This window comes from Bubalus bubalis, chromosome 12 (assembly GCF_019923935.1).
Source record: "Bubalus bubalis isolate 160015118507 breed Murrah chromosome 12, NDDB_SH_1, whole genome shotgun sequence".
NCBI classification, from domain to species: domain Eukaryota; kingdom Metazoa; phylum Chordata; class Mammalia; order Artiodactyla; family Bovidae; genus Bubalus; species Bubalus bubalis.
This window is the reverse complement of record NC_059168.1, coordinates 18555127-18570438: the sequence shown is the minus strand read 5'-3', so window position 1 is coordinate 18570438 and position 15312 is coordinate 18555127. Positions and strand designations below refer to the sequence as shown.

General features: G+C 46.3%; 1 protein-coding gene and 1 non-coding gene across 3 annotated transcripts in view; both read right to left on the bottom strand.

Moving 5' to 3' along the window:
- CRIM1 (cysteine rich transmembrane BMP regulator 1) overlaps nucleotides 1–14710 on the bottom strand; it is a 206598-nt gene extending 191888 nt beyond the window's left edge. For both annotated transcript variants that reach the window (XM_006056852.4, XM_006056853.4), the window contains exon 1: nucleotides 14243–14710. In XM_006056852.4, coding sequence (XP_006056914.3) covers nucleotides 14243–14573 — 331 coding nt within the window. In that variant the 5' untranslated portion in view covers nucleotides 14574–14710. The remainder of the gene's footprint in view (nucleotides 1–14242) is intronic.
- Nucleotides 5669–5740, bottom strand: TRNAC-ACA. Its single transcript has one exon. It is a non-coding gene; the product is annotated as a tRNA-Cys (tRNA).
- Nucleotides 14711–15312: the final 602 nt, after the last annotated feature.

The window sequence follows — 15312 nt, the reverse complement described above, 5'->3', positions numbered from 1 at the left end:
GGCTCTAAAGGAAGTTAAATGCTTATTACACTAAGATTATTTTAAAAAGTAATGTTGGGATCTTTATGCATAGGACAAGAAAAAAATAAAGCTCCCAGTTCCTTCCTTCCTGGCCATGATTCTTCCTGTTTCTCTCTCTGCAACCTTTGACACCTTCTACTTTTCTGATGCAAAGGCACAGGCTCACATATTCACACCCAGTTTACAAAATATAATACATGGACTATTTTCAGTGCCAAATGCAGCTGTAATTATATATATTTTTTGGACATGTTTTATGTTATTAAAGCATGTAAATACTTTATCTCCCTCAAGTTTTCCAGAACTCGATTGGCAGAGAGTCTTTTTCCTTTCTCCTTCCAAAGCATCAAATACAATTTCCTTAAGAGATAGTCAATAAACTTGCTTGCTAAGGGCGCACCTTTTCCCAGCACAGTCTTTGGAAATGATTAATCTCTTTCCAACAAAACACACCTCTGGCTTCTTGTATCTCTCCCTTTCTGCGCACCTCCCTCCCCGTGCCCCTCCCCCCCCACCCCCCCTCCCCCCCCACCGGTCCCCAGAGGTGTTCCAATTCTACCCCTAAATTTCTACTTTTCCTATCACATGTAAAATTCCCATGTAAGGCCAGAAGTTATGTTTAGTGATAATCTACTATAAATCAGCCCACACTGCCTTAAGGATAGTACAACTTCAGTCCCAATCACCAAGAAATGAAGTCAGTCATTTTCCTGCGCTCCACTTGTCCAGATAGGTATCCCAATTAACCAGGCAGTTTAAAAGCCAAAGCACTTTAATTAAAACTGTTTTTTTAATGTCATAAAACAATGCACCATCTTTATTTATTAAGAAGTCATTTTCAGTTTGCTGATCTACAGAGTAGATAGTACACTTAATTTTCTTCAAGCATGGAAGCTGTTCTCAGCATGTCCATAATACAATGCAAAGTATTCTTCGTGTTGTACCACAGCTGCTGAACACACACATGCACACGCACGCACTCTATATGCAAAGTCACAAAGAAGGAATTATCACAACTTCCTGTCTCTCAAAGTCACACCTGTAACTGGACCAGGGGCCAGTTGCTGATGCTACGGATACATTTTATCATCCTGGACACATCTTCTTAAGCCAGCAAGGCTACCACAACTTCATAAAGATTCTTTTATGTTTTTAGCACTTTCTAATCCACAGTATCATATTCCACAGTGTCAAATGAGTTCTATGTACTGGCAAACACTGCTTTCCCCCCAAACATTTCTACAGACTCTTTTGCCAGTCTGCTAGCCCGGACACCATTATTGGAAGGGTCCTCACTGAAGATGCGACCCTTGGCAGCAACTTCTCTTCAGAGGTGGGTTATGTACAGCCAGAGAGGGAGCTGCATGCAGCCATACTGGGGAGGAGGTGGAGGCAATGGGAAGATGCTGGAACATGTGCCTTTCCAATGGCTTTCAGAGCACATGAGATTCAGCTACACTGGGTCATGGCATGGATTCATCAGGAAAGGAGGAGAGCCAAACCACAGCACAAAGCTGTGGGTGTGAGAGGTACCAAATGGACCTTCTAGAAGACTCTCCTGCTAACAGATACACACTAAACCCTCTGGCTGCTTCTAAGAGAGAAGTGTAGGGCCCCAGGCATTCAAAGTTTTCTTACTGCCCCCACAATTTAAAAGTTCTTAAGCTAATATGCATCAACCTAGCAGGAAGAAAACCAAATAAAGACCTATTGAAACAGCAAAGAAGAGTTAAGCAGAAGCTCTTCAGGCAAAAGCTTGGGTTACTAAATGAATACCACCCACCCCTCAATGGCTATTTCAGATGCCACCACTTCTAGCTATCCAGAAATCTACCCTGAAAGAGAGAGGATAAGAGCCGGAACAGGACTTAACTTTTAATATTATCTTCAAAAAAGAAAAGGAGGAAAGACAGAGCAAGCCATAGTACTCCACTAGAAGTGTTCTCCATTTAACAACATAAAATGTCTACTCAGTTAAAAATCATCTTTGGGTGTATAAAGCAGTCATAGGAAACCAGAACTAAAATAAGTTCACATTGCTTCATGGAAGAGATCTACATAATAGTTGCTGAGTTTTCTCCTGTTGCATACTCTCAAATGGAGTATTTAGCGCTCAGCAGACTTATTAACGAATAAACGCCCAACTGGAATTAACTAGTACCTCATTCTGGAAGGCTGCTCTGGCAAAAATGTAATATTCACCAGGCACAGCAGGCTGACTACGGTGTACACCACGGGCTGGGCTGAGCATCGCATTCTTCAGAGCCATACGTATGACATCAAGTTTAAGGGCCAGAGGTCTACACCACCTAGCAGCACAATGCCCTGTCGCTGGACAACGTGCAAAGGAAGGGTGAAGCTTCTAGACCCCAGAGACAACTTTCCAAGCTTCACGGCTGACCTGGACGGGAGACATTTTCACTGAAGATTTCCATCTCGCACACGTGCGGAGCACCTCCCCGTGGGGGAGGCGGGGCCCTCCGCGGAGCCTCATTCACTTCACCCTCCCCACAGGAGGCGCAAGAGCCGGTGCAGCCCAGGCCCCTCCTTTTGTGCATGATCACTGTTATGCTTCTTTAAATTCAGCTGCTGCTTAAGGAAACTCCCTGGCAAGTGAAAACAGCAGCAAAGGTAAAAGAATGCTGAGAATTTGGCTGCTGCCTGCAGTATTAGGAAGAACACCAATTACTCAACTCTCTCCGAGTGTCAGAGGCAGAAACGAGCATGTGAATTTGGGCAAGTTTTGGCCTGTCTTTGCTCAAGCTTCGGCCTTTGCAGTATCTGTCACCTACCCACCTCACAGTCATAACTAATGAAGTAAATGAGAAGATGGAGTAGAGAGTGGAAGGCAGCAGACCAACGCAGACATAAAAGAGGTGTAAATTCTCTCAGATCCATATTAGACCACAGTTAACACGGCTTAAAGATCACCAGCGTTGAAAAGATGTCACTGACTTCCCAGTAACTGTGTTTTGCTGTCTCCGCCGCCTCACAATAAACATAACTACAGGAGAACTCCTGATCTCCTGCTCCAAGTCCTTCAGTCTATGGCATTTGGCATACAGTCATGTAGACACTACTGCTTTTTCCTTCTCTGGCTCTGCAGACACAAGGTAATAGTTGACTCTTGTCTAGGACTTAGAGGTCATAAAAACATTGATCTTATGACCAGAAGGGCCTTAAGATAGCATCTGGTTCAGTTCCCCTGCCTTCAGGTAGGTAACTATTTAATTCGCTTTGGACAAATCAAGGCAAAGTCAAGTCAAGGGAAGCTGAGAAGGTTTTATTTCAGTTACCGGCGATTAGAGGATGGAGGAAGACCTGGAAGCCAGGGCTACATTTTTTCTCCTTAATCGTACTAGATTCATGTACAAGAATTTTGCAAAGTCTACTTTTCTGAGCAGCCCTAAATCCTACCGGCAACAAATAATAATCTATACAAATCCACTCATTCTTTTGATTAAAATATGGACATGTATTTGGCCCTTCATTTTAATGTTTAAATTTAATGGACACAGTAATAAATCTTCCTAAAATCTGTCTGAAATCTAAGAACTCAGTATTTCTGAACACACAGCACACCCAATCTTTCTCAAATCATTTAACAATCCTTCAAAGACTCTGGCCTTCAGCGAGAAAACTGTCTAAAAATCTATCCCCTTTTCCTCCCTCAGAATGTAAATGCCCTTCTTGAAAAGAGGTAAAGCTTCCAACTATGGAAAGTAAGGAAAGTTTTTTCAAGATGTGCCTCTGACAAGATGATGGAGTGTCCTGCCTCTGCAGAGTCATAAACACACACTCTGAGGGGACAGAGCCCACACACCCTGTACAGGATTCCTCACACTTACAGGGCTCAAGTAGTCCAACGAATCCTCAATATTCAAAGGCCAGTTCTGGCTACACTTTTTCAAGACAGTTTTGCCTTATCTTGGCAGGTCTCTTGGAGTCTTTAAAAAAAAAAAAAAGAGGAGGTATCACAAGTCTCCAATATTGAGATGCCTTTTGTTTTATCCCTTGTGAACAGTTTCGCTTGTGGCCTTTGGATAAGATGCTAAGTTACCTCCTGCAGACTGAGATTTTGCAGGTTCAGGTTTCATTGTGCCCTGCCAGAAATTCCTTTCTGTTTTGAATCTGAGATGTTTGTTTTTTTTTGTTTTGAAATGCTAAATAAGATAGGCACAGTCTCTAATTACAGCTTATACCTTTATTATTATTTTTTTTTTTTTACCTTGCCACAGCCAAAGTGGCTGGTTGCTAAGGACATGGCTAAAATTTCCAAAGGGCAGACTCTTGTGATTCTCTTCTCAGGGACTTGAAATGTAAACACCTGAAAACACAATGAACCCTTAGCTTTCTTTCTTAAACGTTCATAAAACAAATATTCCCAGGATATTTCAAAATGAAGGTGTTCTTTTTGGATTTGACAAACAAATGCTTAAGCAGAACTCTAAAATGTGGAAGTTTCTCACCTTGCCTGTAGGCTGCATATTTGAATATCCACACTTGTGATGAAAGAAGCACTATAATGATAGGTACTAGAGAGTCTCAGTAAAAAGAAAAAAACCAATTTTGACTGTGTAATATGTTTTGGTTGTCATGAAGAACATAAAGAGTTTTAAACTACTGATTTCAAGGACTGTAACATCATTGTGTTTCCTTCTCCATGTTGCATAATAGCCAATATAAGGTATTTGCCTTGTAAGTTCTCAGCCCATATTTACTGGATAAACAGAGGACTTGAAAAAAGTCACAGTTCCGAAGTGGGACCTCACCTACAGTCGGAACCAGAGAGACAAGAATGTCAGGTGTTTTAATCCTAGCTGTTCTTTTCTAGCCTTCCACTGCAGCACAGACTCTCCAGAGAAACCACAATGCAAACCCAAAGTAAAGCTGCAGCATCAGTCCACGTGGAAGATGGATGGAGCATGTCAGATCAATCAGAGCAACGCACATGCACCCTGGGAACCACCTCCTGCTCATACCAAGCTGCCCTGGTCTCTGCGCCAGCGGGCCTGCTGCTCTTTCTTCTGGAACCCCAGTGACCCTGTCTTGCCTTGGCAATGCTCCTGGGGGCTCTGAGGTCTCTAGCTGTGTCTGGAAACCCACAGAAAACTTCTAACAGTAAAATACCATTTAACGCACTTCCATGAGTCCATACGCCATCCATATTAACATAGGTCACCTTTTAAAAGAAATACTAATTTGAAATAGCTCTGTGGAAGTAAGCATTCAAACCGCAAAATAGAGCAGATGGCCACATTCCCTGAAGCAAAGGAACTGAGAATTACAATCAGATTGGGTCAAACCTATGAAGGTGCTTTTGGTACAGAGACCTTCAACTCATACCCCTCGTTCTTGGGGATTCACTGTCCCTTTCTCTCTGACAAACATCAAGAGACCATAATTGTCGGAATCCCCTGTTAAAGAGATTTAGTTAAGTGTAGTCAATCCACAAAGAAGAAATTTTCTTTAACTTATACAGAGAGAAAGCTAACAAATTAAAAAGAGAGAGTGAAGTGAGTGAAGTCGCTCAGTCGTATCCGACTCTTTGTGACTCCATGGACTGTAGCCTACAACGCTCCTCCGTCCATGGGATTATCCAGGCAAGAGTACTGGAGTGGGTTGCCATTTCCTTCCCCAGAGGATCTTCCCAACCCAGGGATCGAACCTGGGTCTCCTGCATTGTAGGCAAATGCTTTACCATCTGAGCCACCAGGGAAGTCCACAAAAAGAGAGAGAGAGAAGACAAAAAATAGAATGGAAATTGAAATATTAACTATCTTTTTCAGTACCAGGTACTCTACTGGCCATTACACATATTTTTGTGTGTCTATGCATGTATATACATAACACACATACATGTTAATCATATATGTTTAATTATGTAATAATTCTCTCCAACCCTCATTGTAATTACTTGATAAAAGCTATTACTATTCCATTTTCACAGGTAAGGAAACAAACTCAAAACAGTTAAGCAAACTGGTGGCTTACAGTTGAACACGGTTGATTTAAACGTAGGTCTGTCTGGCCCTAAGGCCTACTTTTTCCCTACCACACCCTGCACAGACGAGTGAGGAGGAGGAAGGAGGGGAAGAGACCCCCTGAGGCCTGGCTTGCTGCTGCACCCCCCCCAAATCCTTCTTAGTAGTCAAAGGTGGAGTTGGGGCCCCTCTTAACTGCCCCTGAGATGCCCAGCACTTCCTAGCTCAAGCCTTACTAGCTGTAAATTATTGTCTTGGGCTACAACAGATGGTCCCAGTTTTCATTGTCTACCTTCAGACCACAGCCTTTGTGAAAGTCGGGCCTCATCTCCTTTATTTTGGTTGAAAACTAATTATTACACAGGTCTTACTATCATACGCCATACTCATGCTACATGCTTTACATGCACTATCTTTCTGCTATTTCAAGTGGTCCTGGGACCAGCAGCATTGGCATCACCTGAGAGTCTATTAGAACTGTGGACTCTCTGGCCCTATCCGGATTACTGCATCCAAACCTGCATGCTTAATGAGATCCCCAGGTGATTTGTGTGCACATTAACATTTCAAAGGCGCAGTTTTATCTCATTTAATCCTCAGAGCAAACCTAGGTGGTACCTGTCACTATTAACAGCTGGGGGAACTCAAGCTTAGAGACGGTAAGTGGTATCATGAAGACCAGAGCTTCAGCAGCTGCTCAGTAAATACTTAAGGGCAAAGGGGAGCCAGGAAACAGGTAGGGCTGCAAAAAGAATGGAGGCCTGGCCTGGCTGAACGCCTGACCTCTGGTTTTGCCTCATTTGCACCTACTTCAGGGACAAGTTAGACTGTGGCCCCTTTGCAGGTGAGTTGCAGCTCTACAAGCTGTTTCTTCTGCTCAAGCCAGGCGAAATCCCATGCTGACGGCCAGTATGGACACCCCAGGAGCTAGGAGCAAAATCTTCTTCCAAAATACAATGTGACAGAAAATGCACACTGCTAGTAAGTGTTCCCCCTTCCCCAATTATTAGCCCACAGACAAATGGCTAAATGTATGGTTCCTACAACCTGTGGCACTAGTGGCAAAGAACCTGCCTGCCAATGCAGGGGACACAAGAGACGTGGGTTCAATCCTCTGGGTTGGGACGATCCCCTGGAGAGCACGGCAACCCACTGCAGTACTCTTGCCTGGGGAATCCCATCAACAGAGGAGCCTAGAGGGCTAGTCCATTCGAGTTGCAACGAGTCAGACATGACTGAAGCGACTCAGCACAACGCAAAAAATTTCAGATTCCTCCCTCTCTATTTTTACTCCAAATATACAAATTTTACAGAAACTATTTAGACCAAGTATAATAAATGGGCATCAGGAGGAAAGGTGGTAGCAAATAGCTTCAGAGGCCTTTTACGTTTTTTAACTCGATGAATTTATGGTGTCGGGATACGAGGGGACCATAATACTTCCATAATAATCTGCTCCCTTTCTAAGAGCCCAAACTCCTTAACCACCAATGATGAAATACTCTGATGGCTGAGAGTTAAACAGAACAAGAGAATGAGCCCGTATCAGATTATTTTACTTCTACTGCTTAGTAGCTCTGTTGTCCTTAAGTGTTTACCATATGCAAGCCCGTTGTTTTAAGTGCTTCACAGGGTTCACTGAGTCCTTACAGAAACCCTATTATTAACCCCACTGAACAGAGGAGAAAATGTAGATGCACAGAAGCAGAGTGTAGATTTCACCCCAGAAACCAAGTTTCTAACCATTACACTCTTGGATCAAGATATAAGTATTTCTCAAAAGGAATTAATTGGGGTTGGGAGAGGGAGATAAGGAATTGAACTCTGTTCACTCAGTAACTACAGAAGAAAAAGGAACCTCTTGATTTTTTAATTTTTTAGTGTGGGACCCAAATGAACCAATGTTTACCTTGAGGGCATCCTTAAGAATAGTTCACCACATCTCTGTCCTGTCCGGAAGACCAATGAGGTCTTATCCAAACTTGGAGGTCTTCCATGATTTGATCAGACTAACTGGCCAGGACAAGCAGCAGAGAGTGGTGAAATCAGGAGATGCTGATAAATAGACAGTTCTCAGTTCGCTGCCGACGACACTCACCTGCCTGGTGGAACAAGCTAGAACAAAGAGAGAAGTGCTCCCAAAACGAAAGTGCCGCTTTGAACAACAGCTGGTAGAGCGTTAAGAACTCAGCCTTATTCTCAAACATGTTGGGAAGCACTCTTGATACCTATCACAAGAACTCTGAGAATGGGTAGGCTCCCTTCCCCATCCCCCACCGAAACAGAGGTCTTACTCAGGCTTCTGTACCTTATTGGACTTTGAATTCTCCTTTTCAGCTTTGCCACCTGAGTCTGAAAAGATCATCTCAGATCCTGCGACTCCCACAACAAATTTTAACCACATATCTCACTCACCAACTAATCATATAGAGACCAGAGAAATCACTTCTACTTGGCTTGAAGTTATAATATAGACTTTTGAAGGTCCTGCCTCATTCTTTATCTTGATTATAAGAGTGGCTGGAGTAGGGCTCAGGTTTGAGAGGTCCCCAGGCTTCCCAGCTCCCCCTCCTCCCCTGCCACCCCAGGAGAAAGCCTTGTACAGAGTAGATCAATGAATGAGTGATTGATTTCTATGCAGAGACAAGCCAGAACTTTAAAAATTCAGCTTTGGAGAATTCAGTCTTGGAGAAGGAAGGATTTCAGTTTGTTATTCATTCATGCTTGGCTAGTCCACTGTTTCTTCCTCAAATAATAAACTGAGCTTTACTGGGGTGTCTCCAAAACCCTCATCCTGCATGTGCCCTGTGGAACACAGTGTCATAGGAACCTGCTTCAAATATATTTACCTTCCACTCATTTTACCATCATCTACCTGATGGTATTTACACACGAAAGCAGCACTGCCATCTCTCATGTTAGTTACTGCATGTTAGCCTGAACGACATTAAACACACCCACATTTTTCAGGAATTTCACAATTAATGTCTGGAATGTGTTTTGGATTATTCTTCAAAGGATGACATAGTTGCCCTAAGATGCATTCAGTATTTTTCCCCTCCCATTTGTCATTCTTTAGTCCTCCCACTCCATTATCTTTTTGGGCCATCTGTTTTATCCATTTCCCCCCAACTTTATAATTCCTGCCCCATGATTCCCTGAAGCATCCCCTTGTTCATCCAGATCATCACATTTTAAGCCATAAACACAGAAACCTGCACCACATTGCTAGTTCTCCAGGCCAGAATACTGGAGTGGGTAGCCTTTCCCTTCTCCAGGGGATTTTCCCAACCCAGGGATCGAACCCAGGTCTTGCAGTTCGGATTGCAGGCAGACTACATTGCTGGCAGATTCTTTACCAGCTGAACCACAAGGGAAGCTCAATAACTCCCACAACTGGTTGTAACGCCCAAATTCTAAGGATTATTCAGATGGTTTTCTTCATAAATTAATAATATTTACTACAGTAAATTTACCTGTATGCTCGTCACGGCACTTGTAGAGTAAATGCATGTTAATGGCAGCAAGATCCCCAGACATGCTGTTTTTGCCCTTCCAGTGCTATGCCACTCAACCCGCCCCTTGCCAAGTGTTTTATGTGACTGGACTCCTCGACGGTAGTGAGGGTTCTATAAGCTTGACAGTCAAAATCAAAGTCATGAAGTCCTGTCATTTGAATATGTGCAGTGAATAGGCTCTCCACATTTTGTCAATATTTACTCTGGGGAAGAACTAATTATTTCCTTGTTTACTTACATTGGTTCCTCTTCCTGTGCTGTATTAAGTTGATTTCATAGGCCCTCTGCTTGCTTCTGTCTCTGGCATCTAAGAACTTTACCTAAAGACTTTTGAGATGGAAACTGAAACACCTTCCTCAAAAACAAGGAGCTCTGGGTGTTTTCATTTTTCTAACATCAGTACAAGAATATTAACTTTGCCCATTCTCTTTAACTGGTAAAAATCCAAATCCATGGACTCTTAACTCTGAGTCCTACATTACAGATGGATGAGAGGAGATCTGTGGCTAGTGTGCAACCAACTGGTTTGATTTGTTCCCTGGCCTCCTAGAGCCTGTTCCCTAGGCCTCACCTCAGATCCTCCAAAAACCTTTTTCCAAGGAGTCGTCATCTCCAGTGAGTAAAAAAAAAACCATAACCTTCTTAACGTCAACAGTTTCAGAAAACATTCCACTCTCTGCTGTGAATACCCACCCCACATCCTCAGTTTTACTTACTGCCCCGTGACAAGCGGGCGGAAAGAAAAGTTAAAATACCTGCGGGAAATCAAAGGAGGATTGAGTTTTGAAAGAGACAGTTCTTACATGGCAGAGGTGAAAACACAGTTCCATTCCATAAACACGAACCACTGAGTAAATAATCACCAGGTGGGAAAAAAGTGCTTCTCTGTGATAGGGATCGCCTGGCTCTAAGGCAAAGTTCTCAGAGCAAAGCGCTCTATAGTGTCCACTAGGTTCCTCACCACTCTGCCCTCACAAATCATCAAGCTTAAGCCATCGCTGCCCTTTCCTTACTTAGAGAAGGCTGGTCATGCTCCCCCCACCCACCCCTTCCTTACAGAAGCATATTATACGAGTCCACAGAGGAGGAAAAATGGACCTCACCCCGTGTCTGAAACATAAACCTCACTGGCCAATCCAAACATTCTTCCTAGAAAATCTCATTTGAGTATTTTTTTCAACCCTGTCTTTCATGTTCCAAAGAGGTCTCCCACCCAGTCTTCTCAGGAGTTCAGACTCCAAACTTATTTCTATGGCTTCTAGGCGATTTACCTAGAAGCAGGCACCCTAACCAAGGAGCAGGCCACTTAGGAAGCTGCAAAAGGCAGCAGGAGGACTCACTGAATCAGTGGAAATGGGAAAGGGATCTTCCCAGGGGCCAGAAAGCACTTCACAGAGTAGAGAAAAATGGAGGTATCTGGCTCTCTGCTCAACTTTAAATACAGACATAGCCAAAGATTTTTTTTTTTAAAGGAACAAGTATGTCAGGATTTACTTAGTTAACAGTCTAAATGATGCAGAAAAGAAGTCCAGGTGTATGTGTCACATGATTCACTCTTCGCATCATTTAACCTTTTCAGAAAATATTTTTCCCTCAGTGTTCTTTCTATGGAAAACACTGTTCTTCCATGTATTCAATGCACATTCACTGAGAGCCTACTATGACCCAGGATGCCTTAAAAACCTAAGGCAGGGAACCACAATTTGGAAGGGGTCCATTTCAGACCCTACTTTATCTACTTACTTTGTGAACTGAAGTTAAAAACATGATTTTTTTTTTCTCTCATAAAGCCAGTATGGGGAGTGATATAAATAAAAATTACTTCAAGTTGGCAGATAGAGCAATGTAATTTGTATTTAAATTATGTCAACGAAAACAGGTTAGTCATGATAACACTTCTATACCATGTAATATGTTTTCCTCAGTATAGTCAGTTAAACAAGTTTCAAAAGAGTTTTCATTAACAGATACAACCAGTAGGGGTCATTTTAGTGCAAAAATTGCAGCAAAAGACTTCCTCATGAACAAAATGTATCAATTTCTATTTGTTAGTTATGATAATTATGTGCAAATTTATGAATAAAAATGGAAACTGAGGGAAACACTGGCCATTGAGAAATTTTTTGCCAACTAAGAGAAAAATAAGAGAATGTCAGCATCCTCTAGGGTAATTACTGCCATAGAATGACTTCTCTACTTCTTAAAAAGGAGGAAGAAAAAAGGCTACTCACTTATCTTGTTTCCATAAATCTTGTAATCACGTGAAAATTCTTGAAATTTTAGACACCCTATTGAAACAGCTGTCTAAATACAATCATCATGCTAAGTAACACTGTCCTTTCTACTTTGGGTCCATAGATTGCAACCCGATTGCTGCTTTTAGAGTTCTATAAAAAAAAAAAAAAAGTAAAAAATGCCCTGAGCACACAAAATTGGTAGCTGAAAACAGGCTGGCTAGATGGAAAGTGCTGTTAAAGAACACTAAATGTGATATCATCATGCCAATAAATACTTCCAAGCATTTTCAAGATGAATACCAAGTGTGTAGAGTGTTAACAGAAGAAACGAAGCTATGAGGGATCACCTCATTTCAGAGGAATAAAAGGCTCACCAACAAACTGCAAAAATAACTCTATACAATGACACCAGGACATTGGTGCCAAAGCTCTTGATTAGTGTGAATGTTCCCTGAACTCCACATTTTCTTCACCAGAAATCTATCATCAAGTAACAAAACAAAGGTTAGAATCTTTAGAACCTTCCCAAGTCCTTCTCAGAGCACAGCAGTTTCCACCACATTTAACCTTGTTTCAGGGTGCTTGTTCTTTTCAGATTTATGGGAGGCTGGCTTAAGTAAATTACACACTCCAAGTAGCAGGGTTCAAAGCTGCATCTTTTGGTCCAACTCATTCAGAATTCCCAAAGTCAAACACATAAAATTGTATCAGAAGTTAATCTCCTGGGCATTTTTCTTCTTTGTGAGAAATAAAAACATGTTATATGGTGGGACTTAACACCAGGTGAGAGGCTTTTGTACTTGAGGTAAACAAACTCTTGTATCCCAATGTCCTCAGGGTGCATCGGTGCACTTCCCTGCAAGTGTTCCCTTCACTCATTACTGCCCACTAGCTTCCAAACCAGAAAGGCCATCCTGATTTTCCAAAACTGTCCAAACTTGAAAACCTGCCTGGTGGCTCAGTGGTAGAACCCGCCTGCCAATGCAGGAGACGCAGGTTCCATCCCTGGGTCGGGAAGATCCCCTGGAGGAGGATATGGCAAACCACTCCAGTATTCTTGCCTGGGAAATCCCATGAACAGAGGCGCATGGCGGGCTATAGTCCATGGGGTCTCAAAAGAGTGGGACAGGACTGAGTAACTAAACAACAATAATCAACAAGCATGCACGTATGTAAAGAGAACCACAGAATGGAAGCCTTTCAACAGACCCTTGAGGCATCTACTTCCTCTGTTTCCCAGCACAATAAACAGACACGCAGAAGGATGCTTCAGAATAAACCCCTCCCTGGTCTCCTGCGCGCAGGCTGTGAGTATTGACGAAGACAGGAGCAGGGGCGCCTGTCCCTCCTCCGCCCCTCCAGAGTAAGGCTGCTGCGCTCTGCTCGCACACCAGGATGCCCCAGAACAGCACCACCGCCCCAACGTCAGCCCGAGCAGGGATCCTGCGTTTCACTGGTGCTCACTATTTGGCATGAGCCAAATAAAAAGAACTCACTGCGTCTCTCTAGACCCCAAACCTGACCAAGCACCCCGAGGCCGGCGGGCAGGGCTGAAGGCCAACACCCATCAACAGTGATTCTCCCAAGAAGGAGGGCTCCGCTAACCCAATCCTTCTCCTTCCATCAGACACCATGGTGCACAATACTTCACTGGAGAAACCAGCTGAACAATCCTCGTTATTAAACACACAAAAAGAACAAGCAACACGATTGGAAAGACGCGGATATCTGCTCTTAAAAAGCAGCCACTAATAGTACAGAAACAACTTTTCACTCCTAGGTGCAAGCCCCCCGCCCGGCCCCCCACCCCTCCCTTCATTCAGGAGAGAAAGCCTTTGACCGCTTTCAATAGGCAAATAAATGAGTAACCACCGTCTGTAACTTCCCCTGGGCTGACATATTCCGGAGCTGAAACTGATTTATATGCGCAGGAGGAGGAAGGGGGTGAAGAAAAAGCGCAAGGAAAAAATAATACAAGAATCACACAGGGAGTGTGAGCTGGAGACACGTCTCCTCCGCCAGCAGAAAATGGACTTGAGTGGACGTAGTGCAGCACTCGGTTCCACACTGCGCTAGTGCGGGGAGGGCGGCAGGGGCCGGACTCCCCGAGGGGCTCGCCATAGCCTCCGCAGTGCCCCCTGCCCGCGGCGCCCCCACCTCCGGGCGCACAGCCTGGCCACTCTACCCAACCCCAACCCGATGGGCCACACGTGTGCGCGTCTGTGCGCGGCCGGGGGCGATCTCCCACCCGCCGGCCCCCACCCACGCAACCCAACCTCTCCCGCGGCTGGCCAGGCATCCGGGGAAGCAGCGAACTGGGAACCCAGGGACTCAGGGCTCACTCCCGGGGGTGGCGGGCGCCCCTCCTTTCCGAAGAACCCTCTCTCCTCGGGAAAGTCTCGGCCAAACTTTGTTCGGCGCCACCAGTGCCGAGGGGGCGGCGCGGGCCAGGTGGGAGGGGGCCCGCGGCGGGCGGCCGTACCTTCGCAGACGCCCACTTCGTACTCGGTGATGGAGTCGCCATTGAGCGGGGGGCGGATGACACAGCGCAGCCCCCGGTCGCAGGCTCCGTGGAGCCCGTAGGCGCCGCCGCAGCTCTCGTTTCTCTGGCGGGCGCACATGTAGCAGCACCCACAGAAGCCCTGCACGATGCTCCCGGGGCAGCTCTTGGGCTCTTCGCACTTGGACTCGTCGCAGGGCAGGCAGACCAGCGCCCGGGTGCCGGAGCGCGCCAGCAGCAGCAACAGCCCCAGCAGCGAGACCAGGAGGTGCCCGCAGCCGGCCAGCCCCCTGCCCCCCGCCACCAAGTACATCCTCCTGCGCCGCCGCCGCCTCCTCCTCGCAGCCGGGCCGGGAGCGGGGCGGGCGCCCTCCCCTGCGCGGGGCACACGCGCCGCCGCCGCACCCGCAGCCCGCGGTCCTCGCCGCCCCCCTCGGGGCCCCCGGGGCGAGCCTCCCCTCGCGGGGCGAGGCCCCCGCTCCCCCTGCGGGCCGCGCCGACCCGGAGCCCACTAGCGTTGGCGCCAGCAGTGGCTTCCCCTCCTCCTCCTCCTCCCGGGAGGGAGGGGGAAAAAAGAAAAAAAGTTTCCTCCCGGCAGCTCCGGTTCAACCCAAACTTCTGGCGGCGGCGGCGGCTGCGCTCGGCTCCAGCCCCGGCTGGCGGCGCCTCCTCCCTCTCTCCTCCTCCGCGTCGGCCGACCCCGCGGCGGCGGTGGTTGTGGCGGCGGCAGCGGCGCAGCCTCCGGGCCGGTCCCCGCCTCCCGAGCCGCCGAGTGGGCGCGGTGGCGCAGCAGAAGGTCCGCGGCGTCCGCTCCGCGCGCCCGGCTCGCCTCACTCCTGCGCCGCTCCTCCGGGCGCTTGTTTATGGCTCGAGCCTCCGCCGCTCGGGCTGCGCCCTCCCCCATCCTACCTCATCCCCCAACCCGCGCCCCCCCCGCCCCGCGCCGCGCGCAGCTCATTGGCTGCCCCCCCCACCCCTTCTGGCCCGGCCGGCCCCCTCCCCCTCCTTCGCCCTCCCTCCCCAGCGGCTGGGCCCTTCCTCCCTCGCACGCC